This window comes from Equus quagga, chromosome 15 (genome assembly GCF_021613505.1).
Source record: "Equus quagga isolate Etosha38 chromosome 15, UCLA_HA_Equagga_1.0, whole genome shotgun sequence".
NCBI lineage: Eukaryota > Metazoa > Chordata > Mammalia > Perissodactyla > Equidae > Equus > Equus quagga.
The window spans coordinates 12,662,102-12,689,638 of NC_060281.1; the positions used below are offsets into that span (position 1 = coordinate 12,662,102).

At 38.0% G+C, this 27,537-nt stretch overlaps 1 protein-coding gene across 2 annotated transcripts in view; it reads right to left on the reverse strand.

Moving 5' to 3' along the window:
* The window catches only part of MLIP (muscular LMNA interacting protein), a 231,919-nt gene extending 210,117 nt beyond the window's left edge, over positions 1-21,802 (reverse strand). For both annotated transcript variants that reach the window (XM_046641224.1, XM_046641220.1), the window contains exon 1: positions 21,667-21,802. In XM_046641224.1, coding sequence (XP_046497180.1) covers positions 21,667-21,729 — 63 coding nt within the window. In that variant the 5' untranslated portion in view covers positions 21,730-21,802. The remainder of the gene's footprint in view (positions 1-21,666) is intronic.
* Positions 21,803-27,537: the final 5,735 nt, after the last annotated feature.

The following is a 27,537-nucleotide window of genomic DNA, read 5'->3' on the forward strand; positions in this document are numbered from 1 at the left end:
GCCTTTCAGCCACTAAGACTAAGTTTATTTAGAGCAGCAGTTTTTTGGGGAAAAAAGCATTAGCCTGAAGTGATCTCAAGTAATACCCAACATGTCAAGAATTTGACTAGAATTGCAAAAAATGCAAGAGTACAAAAAAACAAATCTGTCTAGGTTATTGTTATCTTATATATGTGATGTCAAATATGCATGTTTAACTAAATTTAATAATTTATGAGTAGACTTTTGTTTATTTCTCCATACCCCTAAAGATTCACATATTCAAGTTAGCCAAAAAAACTTTATGGTGTCTCCATCAGAAAAATGGAGCATCACCTCACATTCAGGGTAACTTCATGTCAAATATACAGAGAAATGTATTTTTGGTTTTATTTTTTTAACAAAAGTGAGATATACACATGATCTGCTATTTTTATATCTTTTTTTCCTTAACAATATATCATTGATGACTTCTCGGGGTGATTATATCTATCTTATTTTTTAATGATTTATGATTTAGTTAAGCCATCACATGCTGCCAAGCATTTAGATTATTCCATCTTTGCCATTACAAAATATTGCTCCTGGAAAGGGATTCACATCTGTGTGTCAGTTTCCTAGGCTGCCATAACAAATGACCACAGAGTTTGTGGCTTAAAGCAACAGGTATAATCCTCACAATTCTGGACGCCAGAAGTGCAAAAGGAAGCTGTTGGCGGGCCACCCTCCCTCTGAAGCTTCCAGGGGGCAATCCTTGCCTCTTCCAGCTTCTGCTGGCTGCAGGTGTTTTTGAGTTTGTGGCAGCAACACCCCAATCCTTGCCTCCATCTTCAAAGGTCTTTCGCCTGGCTCTGTCTTCTCTGCTTCCCTTCTCTTAAGAAACTTGCCTTTGGATTAAGAGTCCACTCTATCCAAGATGACTTCATCTTGAGATCCTTAACTTAAATTAATTCCACCCACAAAGATTCTTTTTTCAAATAAGGTCACATTCGCAGCTTCTGGCTGGTCGTCTCTTCCGGGAGCACAAGGCACCATTCAACTCTCTACATCTTATAACATATGAACAAGCGCTCTGAGATTTTGTTAAAGGTGGTCTAACTAGACTATAAGTATTTACATTCAAATTGTGATAGATATTTCACCAACTCTGGATATTATTGGTCTCCTTCATATTTGCTAATAAAAAGGTTAAAATGATGCCTTGTTTTAGTTTGTACTTCTTTGATAATTAAGGAAAATAAACATCTTTTTCATCCTCATTGGAACCTTCTCTATCTTCATCTGGCTCTTGTCCTTTGTTTATTTCTTTAGTGTGATTTTTTTTAAATTTTACTCATTTTTACTCATTGATTTGCAATTGCTCTTGCTTGATAGGATTTAGATATATGAAACAGATCAAGTGAATATTTTTAAATGTGGCCTCTCCTTCCTTCTGGAGGTTCTGGGTGTGAACAACTCAGGTCTGGAATTCGGGTGAAGAGCTATGGCTCCCCACTGTGGGAACCCAGATCAGGCCTCTGTCATCAGACCTAAGGTTTATTTGTTTTTTGTTTGTTGCGTTGTCCAGATCAAGTAGAGCTTTAATTAGTGGCTCATGTCCACCAGGAAGCATAACATAATAGCTAAAAATACAGGCTCTGAGTCAAATATGCCTTCAAGAAAAGAACGTGCCAGAACTTCACTGTGCTCCTTGGACAAGTCAGCCTTGACGTATCTGTTTCATCACTTGAAAAATGAGAAGTACATAAAAATAATATGCTGAGAACGCTTTCCACCTGTTTTTCTGTGGAGAACGCTCTTCCCTGTCTCTTTGCCAAGAGTCAGCTCCTCTCAGAGGCTTTCCTGAAGATCCTTGAGTAGCCACCATTCACTCTCTGAACTCCATCAATCTCTGTTCCTGCACCCTCTTTTATTTTTTCCATTTATTGTTATTTGAAACTACCCTGTTTATCCATTTGTTTAATGGATTACTGTCAGCTCTCTCACCACCCTCCACCGTAATGCTGGTCCCATGAAGGCTGCCATCTAGTTGGTCCTGTACATCCTCAGGACCTAGAGCAATGCCTGACACACAATGGATGCGCAAAAGGTATTTTTAAATAGAAAAACGAATTACTAATACATGAAAGTAAATAGCCTTGTACACGGAAGCGCTCAAAAACGAAAATGAGAGGCAATATCTAAACCTCTATGATTCTATTTGTTAAATTAATCCAACAAGGAGGCCATTAGACTGAGGTGGCATCAGTGCCTTAGCAGCCTAAGTAAGCAAACCAAAACCTAAGCCTGCAACGCCTCACGGTTACGAAATGGAAACCCAAGGACAACCAATCACAAAGAGCCAACTAAACTTTCCCAGTAAGGCAACCGCTTAAGGTGGAGCCAATCACATACTTTCCTTGCTTTGCTTGCGCCTCTTCAAAGTTTCTCCCGCTCCTGTGGGCGCAGGGCTCCTAACCACTTCCGGTTTGGCGCTTCCCGGTTGGAATCAATTTTTGCTCAAATAAACTCTTAACATTTTGAATATGTTTTTGTTTATCTTTTAACATATTCTATTCAGCCCAAAAATATAACTTGCTAACAAATGCCTGTGCTGTCATATCCTCTTTCAGGGCAAATGTATTTTGTTTGCACTGTGGAGTCACTGTCTGCTGAGAAGGCATTTCCTTATTTCTAAATGCCCTGGTTAGCCGAAAGTGAAGAATTCTGTAGTAGTTATGATTTGGTCTTGGTCTGAAGATCCTAGCATGGCTGACCAGTTCAGCGTCTAACTCACTATAGCACAGAACACCCGCTGTACATGTATTACATGATCTCTATTCGTTTCAGCTTCATTTTATACTTTATTTTGTAGGGTGGGGGGTGGAAGAAATGGGTGAAGGTGGTCAAAATGTCCAAACTTCCAGTTATAAAATTAATAAGGTCTGGAGATATAATGTACAGCATAGTGACTACTGAAAAAGTCAAAAGAGATTGGGAGATTTAAGGGCAGAATTAAAACACAGTGCTCTTAATTTTCATAGCTTGCTCGTTTAGGTCGCTGAGTAAACCAACATCCTGCAGTTTCATCCGTGGGACTGGCCCGCCTTCATTCACTCATTCGAAATCAAATTCAGTTTAGCACCAGACCAGAGCAAATTTTCTAATTTGTGTTTTCATCACTGACAGTCATTTGTTTCCATCTTAAACCTGAGAGACACAATTGCCTACACTTGCAGCATGCCAAAGGCTTTTTCCTTTTGAAAGACACGTGAGTTCTGCCTTTAAGTTCAGTCTTGGCCATTAATACACTTCAATAACATTCACCCATTTTAAATCCAACCTATTTATTCCTTGTGAGTTATTTTATTTGTGTGTGTTTGTTTTTAAATGGCAGCTCCCAGCATGATATTCAGAGGAGAAGGATTTAAAGTTCATAAAATGTCATCACACAGTATGACTTTCTCTAACAAATTGCTCAGGAAACTAACATGAAAGTCAACCTTAAACCACTCAAACTTTTTATATCATGTGATCTAAAATTGCTAGAAACACCAATTTCCAAAGTTTTCACACAATTTTGCTCATATCCTTTATTAGTGAAACTTTTATTGTTCATAGAGCCAAAGCATGTCAATCTTAAAAAATTATTTCAATTGGTGTTATAGATTTTTATGGTTATTATGCAACCATCTTCCACTCTAACCAGAGGTAAATTTTCCAGTAGTAATTTTACTTCTATTAACTTACATGACGGGACTCTGGTCTTTTTGAGATTTTCTCTGAGTTGAGCTCTGATAAAATATCCTCTTAACTTTAACCAGGAGTTTCATTAATAATAATTCCTCCAAAAGTACATCCTCAACACCTAAAATATTACAATTTCTCAGTTACCACACACACCGCATCCAGTTCCATGAAAGAAAAAGAAATTTCAGATTCTTTGGGAACATAAAGCAAGGTTGTGATGAGGTACAAATGAGTCAATGCATGTAAAAATCCTAAGGACCGTGCCCATATCGTAGCATGTGCTCAAAACCTTTGTTAGCTTTGAGTCTAATTTCCTAATGTGAAAAGCAAATGTGCCTACTTACACATGTGACGAGCGATAATATAGAAAAAAATTTTAATTTTAGTGTTTGTATATAGCAAAGAAAATCAGGATTCTAAAAGAAGCAAAAGAAATGGGATATAGGGGGCCAGCCTGGTGGCGCAGGGGTTAAGTGCGCACATTCTGCTTCAGCGGCGCAGGGTTTGCAGGTTCGGATCCCAGGTGCGGACATGGCACTGCTTGGCAAGCCATGCTGGGGTAGGCATCCCACATATAAGGTAGAGGAAGATTGGCATGGATGTTAGCTCAGGGCCAGGCTTCCTCAGCAAAAAGAGAAGGATTGGCAGCAAATGTTAGCTCAGGGCTAATCTCCCTCAAAAAACAAAAAAGAAAAAGAAATGGGATATAATACATGCTAAGAAGTTACAGTTTGGTAATGACAAAAACAGAAAACATCCAGTCGACCTTCATAAGGACATCTGAAAGCAGAGACCAAAATGTCAGGAAGAGCGGTTTTCCAGACTTTGGGACATCATGGATCAGTAATTGCTTTTTAAGGATTCATCACCATTTCATAAGTATAAAGAAAATTCTAAAACCAAAAAAATGAGGAAGGATGCAATAGCCAAAACAAGGACAGTCCATTAAAAAAAATTGAAAAGACGTATTTTGTGAAGGAGATTACATCGTTCTTATTTTTCTCACTTACTCTAGAGCAAGCGTAATGTCACAGGTAACAGTAATCCACAAACCGTTATTGGGATTCAGTCTTCCAGAGAACACCGTGGATGAATGAGGCACTTCTGGGATCTGCACTCCCTGCCTTAAAAGACCGCTTCTTTTTAAGGAGCTTCCATTCTGACCATACATAAGAGAAAAGCACACTATGAAACTAACAACCTTAACTTAGACTGGAGTCGTAACAGAGAACAAATGTGGACTGATGAGTTATTAGAGGGCATGTTCACTAGTCTGGTATGTCCTTTTACTCTGGCTCATTTTCTGGGTACTCACGCCACGTGTTAGGACCAGAGTTGACCCTTGGTAGAACACTGAGGGAATACAGGAGTAAGGTGACATGTGAAGAAGCATTTTCTGAACACCATATGTATTGATCTAGGGGGTGTCATTATTTAATCTCATATTAAATCATAAAAATATTATCAGTAGATATTAGTAACAATACTTAAAAAGAGAAAATTGAGATTCACGGAAGAAAAGTTGCCAAAGACGACTCCATGGCTGGAAGGCATCAAACCGTGACTCTGTCTCTGAATCCAACACAGTATTTTAAGTACTAAACTCTGGCAACTTTGTTTTGACCATTACCCACAATCCTCCTCTGTGATATCCATCAATCTCTTTTTCAGAATGACCTTTCCCCTTTCAAAATGTACCCACAGACTGCTGCTGACTTTTGCTTTCTCAACAAATCTGATAAACTTCTGCAAAGCCTCCCAAAGACTAATAGACTACCCCTCCCCTCTTAACGGACATCTCCACTTCACAACAATGTCACCTTTATCTGAAATCATGATGGAGAACAATATTGTTGTTTGAAGGCATCTATCAAGACCTCTTTCATTTTGCTTTAAATCAATCTCTGCCTCTGTCCCTCTGTTTCTTTTCTCTCTTCTCTATCTCTCTCTGTCTTACATACACCCACACACACAAACATCTACTCAGTTTTACTGGCTTACAAATTCCTTTAAGAAAAAATTTCCTATATGGACTCACTTAATCATGCTGAATTACCAAATGAATCCAGGAAAGTCATGGAAGATTGGCAGGATTCAAGACACCAAACGTGAAATAAATGCATGTGGAGCTCCAGATGTATGACATCTCTACAGCTCTCAGGATCATAGAAATATTGTGGGCATTATTATCGATCCTTTGCAGAGCACACACTGAATTTTCAATCAAATAAGATAAAAGCAACTATTAGAGACTCCCTTCTGATTGTCCAAACTATTTGATTACTTGTAATCCCATGTGTCAACCAAGAACAAGATCAGCGACTATCCCAGAATACAGGAGGGGGCCTGGATGTTGGTAGTGTAGGCATCCTGAACTCGCCTCCTCCCACAGACACAACAAACCTGCAACTACCTGTGGAACAACTTCCTTTGAGGGAAATCAGGAAACTGGATAAAAAAGAACCTCCACAGCAAGGGACAACACAGACAGGGAGAGATACAGCCCTGCCGAGGAGAAAACCACAGCCACCTGCAACGCTTCACAGCCAGGAGTGATCTCAAAGGTACAGAGCTTTTCCTGAAGGAGCAGGGGATTAGAGCTCTACATTAGGCACCCCAGCCCTTAGACCCAGCACAAGAGAGAAGAGATCCCATAATACCTGGCTTTGCTGGCTTTGAATTCCAAGGGGAATGTGCCCAGTAAAACTATAGAACTTCAGGGAAAGATAAACCTGCTCTTAAATGGCCCATACACAGGCTCACTCAACCCAGAAACAAGCTCAAAAATACTAGATAGAAAACTTCATAGTCCATTGGTAAAGAGACCCCCTTACTAAGCTTCGAGAACATCCCAGAGAGGATGTTTTTGAATATGACGTCTCCTCAGGCAAGGGAAACAAAAGAAAAAATAAACAAATGGGACTACATCAAACTAAAAAGCTTCTGCATGGCAAAGGAAATTATCGACAAAACAAAAAGACAAACTACCAATTGGGAGAAGACATTTGCAAATCATATATCTGATAAGGAGTTAATATTCAAAACATATAAAGAACTCATACATCTCAAAACAAAAAAAACAACCCAAGTAAAAAGTGGGCAGAGGATCTGAACAGACATTTTCCAAAGAAGATATACAGATGGCCAACAGGCACATGAAAAGATGTTCAACGTCACTAATTATTAGGGCAGTGGAAATCAAAAACACAATGAGATATCACCTCATGCCCATCAGAATGGCTATTATCAAAAGACAAGAAATAAAAAGTGTCAGAGAGGATATGGAGAAAAGGGGACCCCCTTACACTATTGGTGGGAATGTAAACTGGTGCAGTCACTATGGAAAACAATATGGAGATTCATTAAAAAATTAAAAATAGAAATACCTTATGATCCAGTTATTCCACTTATGGGTTTTTATCCAAAGACCACAAAAACACTAATTCAAGAAGATATACACACCCTTATGTTCACTAAAGCAATATTCACATTAGTCAAGACATGGAAGCAACCTAAGTGCCCAACAAGAGATGAACGGATAAAGAAGATGTGGTATATACATACAATGGAATACTACTCAGCCATAAAAAGGGTGAAATCTTTCCATTTGCAACAACATGGATGGACCTTGAGGGACTATGCTAAGCAAAATAAGTCAGATGGAGAAAGCCAAATATCATATGAGCTCACTCATGTGTGGAAGATAAAAACAACAACAACAAACACATAGACTCAGAGAATAGATTGGTGGTTACCAGAGGGGTAGAGGGAAGAGGGGAAAGTGAAAGGGGTAAAAAGGCCAATATGTGTGTGATGGATGGCAATTAGACCCTGGGTGGTGAACACAATGTATTTTACACATGTTATGTCTCACAATAATCCTCTGATATGGGTACTATTCTTATCTTCACTTCACAGACCCAGATTCTGGTATTCAGAGGACTTAACAAACTTGCCAAGATTATATAGCTGGTGAATGGTGGGAGCCAGGAATTGTACACAGCATGATTTTCAAGCTGGTGTTCTTCGCCACTATATAATTCCTTCGTCCCTAACTAAACTGGACTAAACCAACTAATTTTCTGAGAAAAGAACAGGCATCTTCAAAATTAACAAATTGTTCCTTTTTTAAAATTTTTCCTCTTTGCTCCATACTTATTCTGTGTTGTCCGTTCTTATGAACTTCAATTTTGGGGTCTCCATAATATGGCTCTCTTCCTGAATACAGATCCACGCCCTAAAAGTACAACTTCAATAGTTAAAAATACTGGAATAACAGTTATCCCCCCTGGTAAACGCTCCAGAAGTGTTTCAGATTTGCCTCTTTCTGTAGATGAAGCGTGAAATCTAGGCATGATGCCTCCCAAGTCAAAATTTTCAAGAGTCTAAGCCCCACCCTCCAAGGAAGTTATAGAATTACATAAATTAAAACAGGGAGAAAGCTCAGATTATCTGGCTCAATATTTTCTTTTTATCCATGAGAAAAATGAGATCCACGGAGGTTAAGCTACTTGTCCCAACCATGTTAAACTGACGGCCAAGCTTCCCTCATTCTTTCCACAGTACCACGCTGCTTCCCTCACTGCAGGACAGCAATGGGAGGCTGAGGATGAGAGCAATGTTTAATGTTCCCTAGCAAGCTCATGACAAGATATATGGTGCTAAGAAAAAAAAAAAGATACTATTTACACCTTTGAACAAAATATTTCCATGCCTTTGAATAAAATAATATAATATTCTATCCACTGGGAAGTTTGTGGAACCGCAGCAACTTGTCTATGGCCCCTGTCTTTCTCTTACTGGATTCTTCTCATTCCACAAGTGAAATTAACCAATATTGAGGAAACCTGGGCTGGGTTTCTCCTCCTTCTTTGTGGTCAGGGGCATTGGCTGCCCCACGAACTCTGCAGCTCTGAAGCAACGACACAAAAGATCATCCCTGTCTCCATCATAAATATAACATGATAAACAAGAAGGAAAACTAAGTTCAAGTTCTTACACAGAACGTCAGGAAGTGGATTTGAGTTGTCATTTTAGTCTCCTCCATCCCTTTTGCTAAGAACAGAAGCAATGCATTTAACTGTTAGAGAACCTTTTCAACATTTGGAAAGTCTAGACGCCACCCATGAACCCTGGAATCACTGATTCCCTGGTCTCCTTTCACAGGTAAGTTAAATGCCAGGTGCCCATGTGCCCTGGTTTGTCTGGGGCAGTCCTGGCTAATGCCTGTTGTCATGAAGTAATTATTAATAGGGTCCCCTTTTACGTTCAAAAAGGTCCCTGTTTGAATAATAAATCATATGGTCACCTGGTAAAATAGAAATAAAAAGTCTGGGGGCTGGCCTGGTGGCATAGTGGTTAAGTTCACGCACTTCACTCCAGCGGTGATGAGTATGCAGGTTCGGTTCCCTGGTTTGGACCTACACATCTCTCACCAAGCCATGCTCTGGCAGCATCCCACATACAAAATAGAGGAAGACTGGCACAGATGTTAGCTCAGGGCCAATCTTCCTCACCAAAAAATAAAAAAAACAAGAATAAAAGAATGAAAAATCTTTCCATCACATAAAGAACTCCAATACTTACACAAATAATTACCAACAGTACCATATAGGATATTAAAATGCTTGGTCATAAAAACAAGATAAGTTCCCCTGAAACTATTCAATACTACTTTTTCATTCTTCAAAATTATGAAATTCTAGGTAGAAAGATATCTCAAAATAAGTTTTTATATTCTTTGGATAAACACCAAGTAGTGGGATAGCTGGATCATATGGTATTTCTATTTTTAATTTTTTGAGAAATCTCCATACTGTTTTCCACAGTGACTGCAGCAGTTTGCATAAACAATAATGTACACCCAAAAATTACACAATGTTATAAACCATTATAATCCCAATAAAATTACTTTAAAAATTAATTTACTAAAAAAAATGTTTTTATAAAGTTCAGACTCGCAAAATGTCACAAATACCTCATTCAGAAAACAGTTGTTACAATCTTTCTAAAAAAGTAATCTTGTCCATCTAAGTCTTTAGTCAACCCAATGTTTCAGTCCACCATTCTCAGTGTTCCTTTAGGAGCATTATTTGCTATTTCAGCCCAAATACTAATGAGAAGGCAGATAAGTTGTCACATAAAATTTATCTCAAAATATATTCTTGTGAAAATTTAACCACACGGGAAATTGAGTTTAGAGGCAACATGACATGGTGGTTAAATGCATGGACTCTGGAGGCAGTCAGCCTAGGTTTGGAACCAGCTCTACCATTTACAAATTGTGTAACTTTGGACAAGTTATTTCATCTCTCTTACTTTGGTTTCCCCATGCATAAAACTAGAACAGAAATAATATCAACCTTGGGGGTTATAGTGTGGAGATCTATGTATATGAAACGTGCCTGGGGCATAGCAAAAAGCACATAAATGTTAGTAGTCTGGGGAGCTGTTGTTGAGGCGATGAAACATTTCTCTGGTATTAAGCAAATCTGTAATACACGGGATTCTTTCTACTGCTGATAAACATAGTGTATATGCCTTTCCAATAAATGGTGCTAGAACATTCGGACATCCTTAGACAAAGAAGAAGAGGCAGAGAAGGAGCGGGGGAAGAGAAAGAGAGGAGACGAAAAAGAAGGAGAAGAAGAAGAAGAGGAGGAGGAAGAGGAAGAAAAAGAAGAGAAAGGAGAAAACTTTGATGTGCACTTTATATAGAATTAACTTAAAATGGATCACGAACTTAAATGTACAATGACAAACAATAAAACTGTAAAAGCAAGAGAATATCTTCAAGATCCAGGACTAGGCAGCACTGGAATTTGGTAAGATAAGAAAAAGAACCTAAGCAAACTATTAACTTCTCAAAAATAAACATGATAATTCTCAAAGGATAATACAGTTCTACTGATTTCCTAAATATCTCATTAATCATAACTGCTAGTGGTAAAGTGTCCACGTATCTGAAAATATCTAACACTAAACACCATTCTTTTGGTAGTACTTAATTTTCACAAGGGAATTCTAAATATAACCTGTTCTTGGGGCAAAAATGAGGTCAAATTAATCACTAAAAAGGGTATTAAAAATAGTATCCCTCTGGCTGAGAAAGCTCCACAACCTCTCTGATTCTTTCATTGCTCAGTGAGCTAGTGCTTTGGCTAACATAAGGAGTCTGCCATTTTTCTCCTGTCACTTTCTGGCCTCCGATCACACTCTAGCAACGCTATTGCCAATGCCAAAATCTGCAATTCTGACACTTCCGCTGCCTGCGGAAGGCCACACCAAGGTGTCCAGGGCTCTGTGCTGAGGATGCTGAGGCCTCTGTCAAAGCTGCCAGCACCAAGCATGCTGGCATTTAGTGTTCTTGATGTTGCTCAAGGATTTCATGGACAACAACTCCTTCTATTTTTACTCATGAGTACGACTGACGACGTTGAGTTGGAAATACAATCAGAATGAGAGGCCGCCTGCCATACCAAGGGTCCCTCATTTTCTATGAAAAAACTATTAAGGATCTCATCTGTCTTTTCCCTCAGGACCTGGGGATGAGTCTCTGCCTGGAAGGCTCATCAGTGTCTCTTAAAATCAGCCCTTTGAAAATGCCAAACTACCAGCTCACCAGATGTGGCTGAATCTTAGGGTGAATTCAGTTTCGGCTTGGTTTGGGATCCCTGCCACTTATCAAATCAGATCAAGTGCATTGCACCCACACAGAGACATGTAAACATCATGCCTATGCAGTTTAACTAAGGTTTATTGAGTAGCACTTGCAGTGGATCAGACACAGCCCTGGGTGCCAGGAAGATAAAGCCCCTGACCTTGAGGAGTCTGCAGTCTGCTGGTGGCCAAAGCTCTTTAAGCAAAAGGCTGAAAGCACTCAAGGCTTCTATAAATCTGCTCTCGGGTGAAGAATAAAGCACCAAATACCAGCTTACCTTGCATTCTTCTCTGATACAATCTCATCAATTCAGCAGGATCATAAAAATGTGAGGCTATTATGAAAAAAATCACTCTGACCTATTTGAAATTTCAGTAAAACTGAAAAATACAATTCAGCTCATGGTATTGTTGCCTGTATTTGGCCTATTAAGATTCTATGGTCTGGCTAAAAGAGATGCGATGCACAAATATATTCATTGATTTGCATGTTAATGTTTTGCCAACATGAAGGATCCATAAAAGAATTATTCCATTTTGCATAACATCTGTATTTTGGTAGGAAAAATTTGAGTATATTGCCCTCTATACCACAGCCCTTAAATTTCTTTGTATGATGTTATCATAGATTAGTAACTAATTCCCCTACTGTGTCCACTATTTTTCATTTTATAGACAATATTGTAATAAGCATCATATAACTAAATAGTTTCATATTTCTTCACTTCAAATTCCTACAATAAAATTACTTGACTATTAGATACATAAGTATTTAAGGCCTCAGTATACATTATGCTCCAGAAAAGTTGTACCAATTTACTGTCCTACTTATAGTATATGAAACTATATGCTTTATAGAAAAGTTCTTAAATAAAAATAAATAAATGAACTATAAAACTGTTACCTTCCCAGGAAAATGTGCCAGATGAAGGTAAGAGACATGAATTATGATATCTTGAACAGAATAAATACTTTATGCATTTAAAACCATAATGCCATTTATCTCTCAGTGAAGAATAAGGATGTTCCACGAAACTCACCATCTACTGAAAACATGAAGCATTCAGGAAGAGCTTTAAAAATCAATCAAGGGGCTTCTGGTTCAAGATGGCTGATGGGACACATGAGTTTCTCTCATATCCTTCTCTTGACTTCATTAAAATGAGAGTAAAGTAATTTAAAAGACTAAATCCACAGTGACAAGAGATCTGGCAGGGGAGGGGTATCAGCATGAAAAAGCACATTGTAAATTTCTCAAAGATGCAAAGGAGATGGAGGTGGATTGCTGGATGAAGTAGGGCTGCGGCCAAGAAGAGACCATGATAAATGCCTTTCCAAACTCTGGAGGGCACGCCAGGGTCAAGGAAGGCAAATTTCACAGGGGGTATGACTGCAGTGGGGTCACAAAGAAGACAATTCATTGCAAATCTCTAAGACCAATTCCCCCTTCTCCCTCCGCACCCCCTGCAACGGAGCACTGGCAGCCAGGAGGTCAACAAGCTTCAAGGAGAGGACTCCCAGGATGGATGAACCAACAAACAGATGAATGAATGAATGAGCAGAAGCAGATGGAACAACAAAACACGCAGGAGTTCCCAGATTGAACGCTGAGCTCAACCAGAAAAACAAAAGAGGAATGAAAAAAATTCCCATATTTGCTTCATGCATTGTAAAAGAACTCCCCATGCCCTGTGATAAGCTTATTAATTCATGCTGGCATTTTCCTCCTTCAGGCTCCCGCCACAACATGCTATTCCAGAGAAATTATAACAGGTTCAGGAAAACAATCTTGTGGGTTCTCTCTCCCACTCCCGAGAACATTGTCATCAAGTTAGTCTTTAAAAGCATGAGGAGGTCTCTGAATTGCCACACTGACATCCACAAGGGCACGTGGCCCATTCTGAAGAACAAACCAGGAGTGATGCGTCACATGCAAGGAAACATTCATTAACTGAACGAAAGTTGATCAAAGGACAAGAGAAATTCTTAGGTTATAAGTAAAAGAGAAATACCAGCAATTAAACCACAGATGTTCTCTCACCATTTTAAAAAATACCCTCCTTATTTTTATGAAGATCACGTCGCAAAATGAAGTCCATGACTCTCTAATGTAATTACATCACGAATACAACAGTCTATTTGTCATTCCCTGAAGGGAGCCATACTGGGGACAGAACACCTAGATAAGTAAGTAATTGCAATTCCCACAATGAGAACCTAGAAAATATTTCGCCACACGTACGGAGTGTTATAAACGTCAACGTGAACGCACAGCTTGGTTAAAGCCTGAAATCCATCTCCCTTCTGTTATTCACCACCACACAGAGCTGTATCAAAAGACCCATTCAAACAGTGCATCTCAGACTTACATTCTCGGCAGACACTGCTGTAATTAGCAGTGGTGTTCAAAGGACTGGCTGGCTTCAAGAACTTCATTTGAACCATAAAGTAGAAATCTGGATCCTTATCAGTTTCACTTCACTCTCACCTCCCCTCCCCGGGTTCTAAGAGACACAGCTCTCATTTTTCTTAAAGGAAAAAGGAAAATGGAAATGGTGGCTAGGATTTTGCCATTCGTGTGCAGTTCACTTCCTCCTCAACCTTCAGCGATGCAAAGGGACTAAAATTAGACTTGCAAAGGATTTAAGATATCTGTGTCAGGGACATTGCAGGGAGTGGTAAGAACTACAAAAGGGGATAAGCAAGAGCTGAAGAAACCATTTTAGAACTAACATCTAAAACATAGATCTTACTTGCATTTTCTAAATTTTTATTCCTGATAAATACAGCACATCTACTTTGTTTTATGTACTATTATGAGAAAATAGAATGCTTTGCTTTGGTAATATTTTGATATTAATATTGAGGCACTTACATGCTGCTTTTTTCATCTATTCCATAATTTTCACCCACGATCCAATTCTCAAATATTTGTTGTTTCTCAGTGAAAACATAGAAAATATATGCAATTCAATTCATGGGTACTGAACTGTGGGCTTTCTATACTACAGAGAAGGTTTAACTTAATAACAAGGACTTCTATTTTACATTTGGTCAGCGATGACATAAAAATATAAACTATTTCAAGGTTTCTAATGTTTGTAGAAATAGGCATTGTTCAGTAGGAAAGGATTTAGTAAGTATACAGTCAAAGGACACTTTGCACAGACTTATAAAACACTAGAGAGCACAGCAAACTTGCAAATCCAACCCAACTTCTCACTTTGTACATAAGGAAACCAAAGGTTAAGTGATTTGTCAAAGGCCAAGCAAATACAACTTTAACACCAATACTGGTCTCCTAGAGACTCAGATAGAACATGCTTTCCACCACACTAGATGGATGGCACTTAGGAAGAGAGAGGCCTCTTCTTTGGAATCAGAGATCCTTATCACCATACACACACAGACACACACACCACACACTCCAAAGGCACAGGTTCTTTATTTCAGTTTTCATAGATATGTTAGGATGGTACTCAGAACACCTGCATGCACTCACCTACCCTAACTCATCATTTTTCCAGTCTCACCTCATTTTGCAGTTGTGCCCATTAAGACTTCATTTTCCACTGCTCCGTGATTTCCCATTGATCCCCATGATCCATCACCATCACAGCATCTTGTCTCCTCCCTCTTTCTTTTTTATTTCATGTTACAGATTCTTCAGCTATTTTTTTTACTTTATTTTATTTATTTATTGTTTTTGCTGAAGAAGATTCACCCTGATCTAGCATTCATTGCCAATCTTCCTCTTTTTGCATGTGAGCCGCCACCACAGCATGGCCGCTGACAGATGAGTGGTGTAGGTCCATGCCCAGGAACCAAACCTGGGCTGCTAAAGTGGAGCATGCTGAACTTAACCCCTAGAGCACTAGGGCTGGCCCTGGTTATTTTTAATTTATTTGTTACTGGCTCTATAGTGAGGAGGTCAGAGACAGGTTAGGGTGGGCTTATTTCTAGTGCAAAAGAGATTTATTTTTCGCTTTGACCTGCCAAATGATCAGGATTCATGGTTACTCTTTGCAACTATACATCTTCACTTGGGGTAAAACCAGAATCTTCTTATTACTCATAATGCTAGAAGGATGTCTCAGTTCTTTGGAGACCATTATCCTAGTCAATAACTCTGTAATACCTGGTACAGACTGATCAATCCAATAATCCCTTTATTAACTTCTCAGAGACTCTTTATCTCCCTAAGAAATGGGAATAAATTAACTGCTCTTACCAAAAATTCAGAAGCAACACTGAGTTCAGAAATTCAGAGAATCCTAGTTCTGAATTTCCTCCATTTGTCTTCTAGTTAAGAGATACTTATTGAGGCACTCACCATAAAATTTTGATCATTACCACCCATCTGTCTTTGAAAATTAATTATTTCCACAGAGTATTTTGGATGTCAACATATTACAGAGCTCTGGCCCTCTTTGGAGAAAAGGGAACAAGAAATTCAAAATATACTGATGATGAATGGGCTATCCTGGAAGATGTACCAAATAGAGGTATAGAATGCACAGTAGGCACCCCAAATATGTTAGAGATAGCAGCAGCGTTCCTAAAGATGCCCAAATGTCTATCGTTCTCCATGATGGTGTCACCTATAAGACAAACATGAGCCAGCTTCATAGGGGAGTTAAGATTTGGGGACAAACTAACTCACATCCTCTACCATCAAAATGATCTCTCAAACAAAATGGACTTTCAAGGCAACTTAATCAGTAACATCCAGAACACAGCAAGAGTCACTGGTCCACTCTTACAAGTGGCAGAGAAATGTAAGGAGCTTTCCAAAATAAATATTTGAATGCCAAAGAAAAGGAAATGTCATCGTTCATTTATTTGTTTTCATCTCTCCTTCTTTTTGGTCATCACCAAAATTAGTTTATTAAGGATCCAGGGAAGTCAGTCATGATATAAAGAGACATAGATCCAGTATCTTACCTCCAGAGATTCACAACGCTAAATTAACCACTTATTTTAATATATGGTGTTGTCTTGTCAAGTATCATGTTTAGATCAGAAACAACCCTGGAGCCATACTGAAAACAATCTTTAGGTAACACATCAGACATATCAGCGGTATGAACTTTTTTTCAGGTATGTCGGCGCCTACTGAGTATCCTTTACCAATGACTCTAGTTAGACACAGAAAAATAAATAGAAATGTAGATGTTGGTTTGAAACCTTGGGAGCTTCCTGGGTGAAACTTGAAATTGGCCCCTGTACCGAGAGCAAAGAGACTGAACAAAGAGGAAGACCACCCCAGATTGGGAGGCGGCAGGTTTAATAAAAAAGGGAACTTACATACAAGGTTTGTCTTGGGTGGCTGCAAGATGAATAGATCTCTGCACCCACCCACCAAAGTCTGAAAAGTTTATATAGAGGCCTTAACTGGGTTCAGTCATGGGTACCGTCCAGACGCTCTCATCAACATCTTACTCTCTCAAGGCTATGTCCTTGGAACAGCTCCCACTGTGGGAACGGTGGGCAGAGCCTACATCCAAGGACAGGGGAGGGGGTGAGGGTTCTCCAGTTGCCCAGGTCCAGCTCACAGGTCAACCAGCGGTCACGTCCTCTAGATGACTTCCTCCAACAGTAGATAGAATGATGAAATAAAATATGTTACTGAATACAATGCTTTACAATTGTTCCCATTGTTAAGACATTCTGATGAGCAATTATAGACTTGTTGTTGCAAGTTTATGCCAGAAAAAAGAATTTGGGATGTTTATGTTTTGTACTTAGAATATTTCCAAGCTACTAAAACTTATCATTATTATTTCGTAATCTGCTAAAAAATAATCAAAAGATAATAGTCTCCTTGATGGACAAGAATTTCTTTATTATATGTGTTTCTACTGCAGCTCTTAGTACCCTGTCTTGTTCAAAATAGATGTTCAGAAATGTGTACTGATTTGAAACCTCTTTTTGGTATTTCTGTGGACATTTCTACCCAACTAGGCTAGGCTAGTGTCTCTAAAGGTGCTCCCCAACAAAACTCAGACTGGTCATCAGATAATAACATTGGGAATTATAACCCAAGTGTTAGTCATATGTTTTTTGATTGTTTACAAATTTGTTCTTAGAAAATAATTTTATTTGTATTAACGAAGCTATGAATTAATAACTAATTCAACCTTATTTAAAAGGTTACCTTTCTCTGAATTATCACAGAACTTAAAAATGCATAGTTTTCTGTGATTTTACATTATACCCAGTTTTTTCTTCAATTTCTTCACTCTTTCATTGTATTAAAAAAGAAGTGGCATGATCTCTTCGTAATGAAATCGTGAAGAATGTTTTTTGTGAGACCAGAATTTAAATATCATTGGGTGAGTCTTTCACCCTCAAATTCAAAATAAGTCAAAAAAGTTTTTAAGAGAAAACGTAAAATTTCAGTTATTTAAAATGTAAATTTCAGCTCTTTATATTAGATACATCTTGTTAAAAAACTGTCAGATGACGTAACTTCTTTCTCAATCACAGAGAGTTACTTTTACTCAAAAAAGCCATATTTATGACATTCATAAATTGACTACCATGTTGATTTGCTTCCACAAATCTTCAATATAAAATGAGTTGGATGATATACCTTTCTCATTATCATGAGTTTTGTGATATTTATTGAACATTTATTACTTGAGAAGATAAAGCTGTCTCGAGACATATTATAGGAAAGCGAAAGAAATTATTAGATTTATGCAGGAGATCTGTTTGTTTTTATCATCTCTTAGAGAAAGAAGCCATTATTATGTCAGAATGCCCTGAGGTGCATGACCGTCCTTACTATGTTAATATATGAGTTGTTCTTTCTCATTAAGACATTTCAGCTGAAGATAAATGTAAGTGCAATTCATTGGCATTGCATTTAATAATCTAAAAGAAAAAGAGTTTGGAGAGTAGTCAGGATTTCTTGACTTACTTTTACTTATTTATTAAAACTAACTTAATAGAAATGTACTTATTTTTTAAACTATTCCAGAAATAACTTTAAGTTACAGACATAAATGACACCCAGCTTGAATTTATTGTTCTGTGTATGATTATTCTGAAAATGCATAAATTACTACACTGACACATCACTTCCCAAAGCATGTTCCAGAGCACACTAGTTAGAATGCTCACTGTTGTTGCATATACACATTCAAATGCATCACACTGGTAGGGAGTTTAAGAAACACTAGATCAACCTCCAGAGGGTCTCGTAGCCTTCAGTATGTTAAAACACAGTATGAGTCGCCAAGGGGAAATACGCTGTATAATGTATTCTCTGCACAGTACTTCGCGAATGTTCTTGAGTATAGACCAGAACCTCTTTTCGTGGAGCAGTTTGGAAAATCTGAGTTCCAAGGAACATATTTTGGGAAACATATGATACAATGGTTATTCAAGCCTGACTAGGAAAAACAAAAGATTCATTCAGCCCCAAAACCAATTATTGTGGAACCAACCAAACTGAACTGCATTGTCAGGAAAAAATTCCCTCCCTTCCTCCACCTCCCACAAAAGTTAGCGTTAGTGTAATCTGATTTTGCAGAGTCAGGGCTGATGAAAATATTCAACATGGCGTAGCAGGCTGGTTTCTCAAGGGCTGGTGAATGTCCTTTTAACTCTATGCTAAATTGATTTTTCTTTTCCATGTTTGAAAAATTGAGATAACATCAACCAATGTATGAGAAATTTAGGACATTTTGAAGGATTTGAGTATCATTGTCAAAGGAATCTTTACTTTTAATCACCAAAGAGCAACAAATTCAGGGCAAAAACGTCAATAGCTAAAGGGAGCAATTCACTCACCAACGTAAGGTAAGATTCCTATTGGATATACAGGAAAGAATCCTATTTGTTTTTGTCTCTCTCTTTGGGTAGAGTGAACTGATGAATTTTAAAAATCTGCAGGCTGTTGGTTTTCCTGTTTATTTGATGTATATCCTACATTAGAGTTTTTACAAATAAAGCCAATCATGCATATTTCTTAATTGTGTGATATATACTACAACATTGTTCATAATAAAGATCTTTGTGAGAAGTATACCTTTAATTTTAAACATGTGGATTTTAACTCAAAAATATTATAATATATATGTATTTAAATATCTTAATGGCAAAATATTCTCTCCTTTTAAAAACCATATTTTTTACAAACTTTACTATTTATCATAAATAAATTTAATAATTATCAGAACTTAGTGAACGCCACAAGAATACATTTTAAACTATATTCAGCAACCTAGCCAGTCATACTATATCACATTGGTCTTAGCAAAGAACACAATGCCCATGAGTTGAAGTTTTGGATATTTATCCACATAAGCAGACAAAGTGTTTAACTAAAATAATTTCTATTAGAAACTTTCAAGGATATATTAAATATTTTCCAGCTCTCTTAAATAGAGAATATTGAACATAACTTTTTCTCGATAAGGCAGCATCATCAGAATTCCAATATCTCAAAGATGCTTCAGTTACGTACGTAGCTCTAATTACCTGTACAGGCAATTGCCCCAAATACTGCACTTTCATGTGCTCCCTGCCTTACAGCCGTCTCTTTTCAGTAGAGATTGCATGTTCTCACACCTTCTGATCTGCCCCATATTTTCCTCCAATCTCCTGGGAGTTAATCAGAGGCTAGTCCTGGGCCTCTCCTACAGAGCAATATTCATGAATTTTGTGACAGCTACTTCCTCTAAGGAGACATGTTTGCTCACTTCTCGATTTATAGCTGTGTTCAAGGTAGAGTCAGGCAAGCAAAATGTCTGACCTTCCAGAAAGTGAAATGTTTATCCATCAAATCATTTCAAATAATGAGACCATTTTCACTTTTGTTTACTTGCCCCATGTCCACAATGTTTATTTGCAAAACTTCCTGTAAAAGATTGCCAGGAAGCTCGGGGTCAAATTTCACACTAATTCATAGCAACTCTTTATTCACGTATTTATTTACACTCCATCTGGTTCTATAAAGGTTTTATAATCACTAAGCCTTTACAGTTAGCATGTCTGAGTTTTCCTTTTACTTTAAAATGCATTTCAGCTTTCTCTTTCTATTTTAATAAACTTTGGATGTGTACTTTCTAAGCAAGTCAGGCCAAAAACCGTTTGAAATTAGCAGGCTCAGGGAAGGAACATCCTATACATCATAGTTTTTAATCCTCGTGACCGCCTTCAAATTAGCTATTACTACTTCCCATTTTACAAGTGAGTTAACTGAGACTCGGAAAGCTTAAAAAAAAACCATAGTCCTACATTTACAAATAGTGGGGTGAGAATTCCCACCCAGATCTTCTGACTTAAATTCCCTGGTTACTTCTACAACAATACATGGCTTTTCAAACCACCTCGAGTAGAAGTCCACAGTTGATATTCAAAATGATGACCTGAATCCTTTAAGAAAAGGTTAGATTTTATTCATCATATTTCTTCAAGACCTTGAAATTCTAGTACACTTAAGAGTTTTCAATCCAATATGGTTCTTTTTTCCATCTTTCAATTTTTAATATCATGAACAGTGCATAAATCTCAACTTCAGACATCCAGAACAATGCATTCTCATGAGTTTAAAAAGCCACAGTCTTATTATAATTGATATGGTTTTATTTTGCTACTTGCATCGCGATTAAAACTAGCCATGCCCTGTTCTAATGTTAACTCTAGAGCCACGGTAAATTTACAAACGGAATTACCCTCCTATACCCATCAGGTGAACCATGGACAGAATATTCTACTCAAGGTTATAGTATATTTTATGTTTGAGCAAATATAAGTGACCACTATGGTTCACTACATTTAATTTCTTAGAATCAGGGTAAAATTACTTTTATAACTTTTAAAGAAAAAAAATAAAAACTTTCTGAAGAGCAAACTTCATCTTTATACCAGAAGTTCAACTTATTCTACAATACTTATATTCTCTTTAACACATATTCCTGCTATCTCTAAAAGAAATTGGACTTTGAACATGCGCTAAGCTTCACATTAATAAACAAAATAATCTTCCCGTATAGAGGCAATCACAATAAGTGCTCAAAATAACTGGATTCTGGTTTTTAAAATGGAGGTAAACTACATCATTTAACTAAATCAAATCTGCCCACATTCTAGTAATGAAATTTCACTAATAATTTTATTACATTGTTTTCAGTAAATCTCATGGAACTCATTAATTTCAAGGCTGTTGACCAGAAAAACATGGAAACACAGGCTGGCTAGTCCAACTTTTCCCATCTGTGACAGCTGCTTTGTCAACCCTGTCAATTACGTGGTAAATCTGTGCCTGCGAAGTCTCTCCAGTCTTACCGTCAGCTTCTCCTCTAAATTCTTGTGTAATAAGCTTCCTTTTTCATGCTTTTCAAATTCCATGTTGAAAGAGAATGAGAGCGAGAGAAACAGAAAATGCGAGATTGAGATTCTGTCTAAGAAAATGATTTGACGTGCTTACATGTTAGATATTGCAGGACCTTCCAAGTTGCGAGAGCCCAGGACACTATCAGACAGCCCTGGCGATAATTTCTGGTTAGCTAGTGTTTCCATTTATAGATGTTCAAACCCCATAAACAGAGCGCTGAAGAGAAGTCAGGCAGCTGGCCTTAGATAATGATAAATGTCACTAGATATAAAAGCAAACTCTTCAACAGGAGAATATTCCAACAAGCTAGGTTCCCTGAACCAAGGAAGATTGTATGTGACAAAAAACCACTATCAAAGAATTCATTAATAGCCATTGGAGCAGAATAAAATATACTCTAGAATAGAGACCTAATAAATCAGTTTAAAAAGGACAAATGTGATGGTCACATAACAAATACAAATCAGCCCGTCTAGTTCCTCCACATTCCTGACATTCATGGATTACTTTGTAGCTCAAAAATTTTTTAAATTATTTAAAAAGAAAGAGCAAAGAATAACTAATTAAAACTTTTAAAACACACAACATATATTCAAGGGGTTGTTGCCAATTTCATTGTGTGAAAAGTTGGCAAATGAGGTACAGAAATACCGTGAAATAAAAGTGCTGTTTCCTTTCACAAAAACTGATTCTGTTCCTGTCCTGGCTTTTCCACTGATGACAAAGTTATGACATAGGAGACAAAATTCATTTGTCCAGTGGAACAAATGTTTTCAGAATTCTTTAGAAATTGTTATATGCCTTAAAGAAAATTAATTGTGTAGCTCTATGGTAATTAACTCTCCCCATTTTTTGCAGCCAACCAGATATGTGGATGGCAATAAAAAATAAAAATGGCTTTCAGAGTAAGCTAAGACCGATCTCTATGGTCGCTGAATCCCTCAGCCTGTTTAAAACATCCTTTAACATCTGTTTCTGACCGTAACTGATTTTCTATCAGTTTTTCCTTCATTTCTTAAGAAAACATTTTAGGAAAAGCGTGTGAGGCTTCATCCTTTCCAGTGATCACAGCTGGTTCTCTGCCAGGCAGAGCTGCTCTCAAGCTTAATTCCACAACCTGGTGGAAGGGCCGAGGACTTCAGAAGAGAAACGTTTAATAGGAGATAAACCAGCCCCGCCTCAGGACACGAATGCAGAAACGCTGTATTAGACTCATGGGCGAAAGGGGCTTCCCCCTCTGGCTCTGAATCCCAGAAAGGGAATCAGACATGCTAGTTGTTGCCCTAACAAGTTTGAAAAATTGAAGTCTTAATGTTTATTAGCATGCAAGATTGGTATGTGTCAAGAACAAGGCAATAGATGAAATTTTATATAAATGGAACTTCCAAAATCTCTATAGAAAAAAGAAAGGCATGCCGTAGCTACAAAAGGAAACTTAATTATTACTAGTTTAATGCCTGAAAGTGAAACACAGGATCTGTTAGAAGGAGAAAGAATGGTGGGGTGCAGAGCTGGTTGGGAGAGGAGGGGATAACAGTGACAAGAGGGATATGGCAGTGATAACGAGAGAGATGAAAAATTTTCATTCAGCTAACATGTGCTATGTACCTATAATGGGCAAAGATTGTTCCAGGTGCAGGTGGAATTTTTTAAATAGTAACTAAAAATAATAATAAAATTAAAAGATGCAACCTCTATATTTCCACCCTCAACAAACTCACAATGTAGGCATGACTTGATCTATGTAGGATGATAACACTCTTATACAGCACACCTCAACAGCACTCACCATGTGCCGGGAACCACTTGAAGGCTTTCTATATATTATCTCAATTAATTCTCAAAACCACTCTAGAAGGTAAATACTATTATTTTCCCCATTGATAATGGGCTGAATTATGTCCCCCAAAATTCATCTGTTGAAGTCCTAACCCCAGCACCTTAGAATATGACTGTGTTTGAAGATAGGGTCTTTAAAGGGGCAATTAAGGCAAAATGGTGGGCCCCAAACCAATATGACTGGTGTCCTTACAAGAATAGGAGATTAGGACAAAGACCCACACAGAGAGGACATGTGAAGACAGAGGGAGATGGCGGTCATCTACAAGCCAAAGAGAGAGGCCCTCAGAAGAAACCAACCCTGCCAACACCTTGATCTTGGACTTCTAGCCTCCAGAACTGGAAGGGAATATATTTCCGTTATTTAAGTCATCTAGTCTGTGGTATTTGTTACGGCCACCCTAGCAAACGAATACGCCCATTTTAGAGTTGAAAAAACAAGACGCAGTTACACAGCTAATAAGCAGCACTCAAGTCCCCCAGCCTAAGCTCCTAACCACTGTGCACGTTAGTGCCTCTGAACAAATCATTTCATCACAGGCACAATGAGGAGAGTGGGTACATAGCACCAGCACTATATGGTGAATTCTACCTACTCCATCCATCTCAGAGACACGTTTAAATTATTTTAGATCTGATTTAGGGACAGGAGCTTTTCTTGGGTAAAATTAGGCCCAGGCAAAATCTATCCCTCATCCCCTTGCTGGTCAAACAGAAACGAGACTGAGCCACACTGGTCTCCTTTCTGTTTGTCAATCACAGGAAACATGTGCCTTCCTCTGACAGGCGTGCTCTCTCCCCAGATAGTCACGTGGCTCCCTTCTCACTTCATGCAGGTCTTCCCTAATGACCCCACCTAAAATAGCAAACCCATCACTCTCTGGCCACTCATTTGCTGCTTTCTTCTTCGTAGCTCTTAGCACCTCTGGCATTACATAATTTCACATGCTATTTTAAGTTTATCCATATCTACTTATTTGTGGTTTGTCTTTCCTAACAGATGGTGCTTTATTCATCATTTTATCCAGGCACTTAAAACGTAGTAAACACTAAATAAATTCTTGTAAAGGAAAAAGGGCAGGAGGGTGAGAACGGAAAGAAAAAAGCAAAGAACGAAAGAGGGTGAAAAGGAGGGAGAGAGAAATAGATCAAACAGTCATGACTTAAGACATTTAACACCTTATTACTTATAAGGTTTTTGGTAAGAAACAGGAATAAAATGCAGATTTATCAAACACAAATCAATCTACAGATGAATACAATATTGATTTTTCAAGACATTTATCTTAAACAACTAACCATTAGAATAAAGGAGAAATAAATAGACTTAGGAAGCAAGAAGAATTGGATTCATTCACAGATCCTGCCACTTTCTAGTTGGATCACTCTGATAAAATTACTTAATTCTCAGAGTTTCAGTTCCCTTTTCCTTAAATAGAGAGAAGATACCAACCTCATAATGTTATTACAAAAATTAAATGTGGTAATGTGTGCAAAGAACTTACAGTATCTGGTATCAAGCAGGTTCTCGGTGAAAGTGTGTTCTATTAACTCCCTGGGATACATGAAATTTATCTAGAAAAGGTTTACTTCAAAGATAGCACCAAAGTCCTAACAAATGAGGCACAAAAATTAACTGAGAGTGGGAGAAAACACTTGCAAATCATTTATCTGATAAGGAACTACTGTCTAGAATATATAAGAACTCTTACAACTCAACAACAAAAAGACAAATAACCCAATTTAAAAACGGGCAAAGGATTTGAATAGACATTCAAAGAAAAAGACAAACAAATGGCCAAAAAGCACATGAAAATAAGTTCAACAAAATTGTGATTAGAGAAGAAAAATCAGAACAACGAGATACCACTTCACACACACTAGGATGGCTAGAATAAAAAAAAAAACAAACAATAACAAGCATTGGTGAGGGTATGAAGAAATTGAAACCCTCATACATTGCTGGTGGAATTGTAAAGTATGGCAGCCACTTTAGGAAACAGTATGGCCATTCCTCAAAACTATACATAGACTTACTATATGATCCAGCAACTCCATTTCTAGGTATATACACAGGAGGAGGGAAAACATACGTCCACACAAAAACTCATACACAAATGTTCATGATAGCACTGTTCATAAAAGTCCAAAAGGGGAAATAACACAAACGTCTATCAACACGTGCATGGTGAAACAAACATGATATATGCATACCATGGAACATTACTCAGCAATACAAAGGAACGGAGTATTGATACAGGCAAAAATATGGGTGAACCTTGAAAATATAATAAGTGAAAGAAGCTGGTCATAAAAAGCCACATATTAAGTGATTCATTTATATGAAATGTCCAGAATAGGCAAATCCAGAGAAACAAGGATAATCTGTGGTTGCCAGATATTAGAGGAAGGACAGAATGGGTAGTGCTATGGGTACAGACTGCTAGCAGGTGCAGGGTTTCTTTTGGGGATGATGAGAATGTTCTGAAATTAGACAGTGATTGCTACATAAGTCTGAACATACTAAAAGCCACTGAATTGTATGTTCACTTAAAAAGAACGAATTTTATGGCATGGGAATTACATCTCAATAAAGCTATTATTTAAAAAAATAGAGGAATAGCTATAATTACTTTCTAAACTGGAAATCTATGATTTTTTTCAGGAATATAATATGCACAACAGGTCACTCCAAACAGGAAATTAAAATCTGCACTACAGTAGGCAAGCAAGAATTCCATTCAAAATTGAAAAACTGACCCTCAGCAAATGCTATTTGCTTCAGGATATTGCCACCTCACTCCTTTGCACCACTCTTTGCGTGTGTCCTTTGCATCATCACCATGTGTCTCGTGAGCGAGAAGCAGCGGGTGGAATCTTAGCTGCTCATAGTTTCTATCTATATTCAAGAACTGAAGGAAAATGGAGTTTGCGGCTATTAGCTCATCTACTGGGTCAGAGGGCTAAATGTAACGCTTTGTTTTTGTTTTGTTTTTATGGTGGTGATTTCCCCACATCTGCACTTAAAGGACTTTCATCTCCATGACAAAAGCACAGATAAATGATCTATTGCTGAAACCTCAGAAGGCAGACAGACACCCATAAGGTATGAAAAACAAGTGCTATTTTCTTTTGAAAAAAATGACAGTCTGCAAAGCACAGTGTAGACAACTGTGGATCTGCCTCATTGTATGCTCCAAGAATAAATATCTTTTTATTAAGACAGACATCCTCTTCTGAAACAATGAATGCCTTTTATATGGGTTTCTTATCATTCTACATAGCATCTTCTGGATATGGGTCCCTTACACTCTCCAAGGTCAAGTCAGAAGCCCGTGTAACCCCCACACCCATTTGGCCCAGGATACTACACTCAGTGCGTGCCTGCAGGTGCAACAGCCTGTCCCAAGAACCACTGGGACTGTGTTTCCTATGCCACCCAAGAGCCAAGCGCAAATCTAACTCAGATCTAGCTTTGGGAACTCATCTCTCCCAAACAGCTAACCTTTGACCTATTAGTGTTGCTCTTACTTCAAAATTTAAGCCTATGTCTCTAGAAGGCTCTGTTTGTTTCAAGTTCAAATGGGGAGGGAGGGTGGCTGTGAAGAACAAAATGTAGATAGTGATTCCCAGAATTTTTTGATTTTCCCAGCATGCCTACCTGGCAACTGCAAACTCTCAAGCTGCAGCTGTGGACTCTCCTTCTGGAAAATCCCACAAACTCTTACCTTGTCCTCTGTCTGTGCATCTGGCAGATAGGCACGTACTGTAAGACTTTTAACCTCTCTCCATCACCATTTTTAAGCATCCCTTATGGCTTCTGCAGGCCAGATGCATGGGATACTAAGAGTTGTGTACATGCCCACAGCTTGTAAAAAGATAATGTCTACAGAGGAATTTCTTAAAGTTGAATTTGTCACTATGTAATAAACATTTTTTCTAAGTTGAAGCTGCCAAGTGGACACAAAAGCAAACCCCAAAAT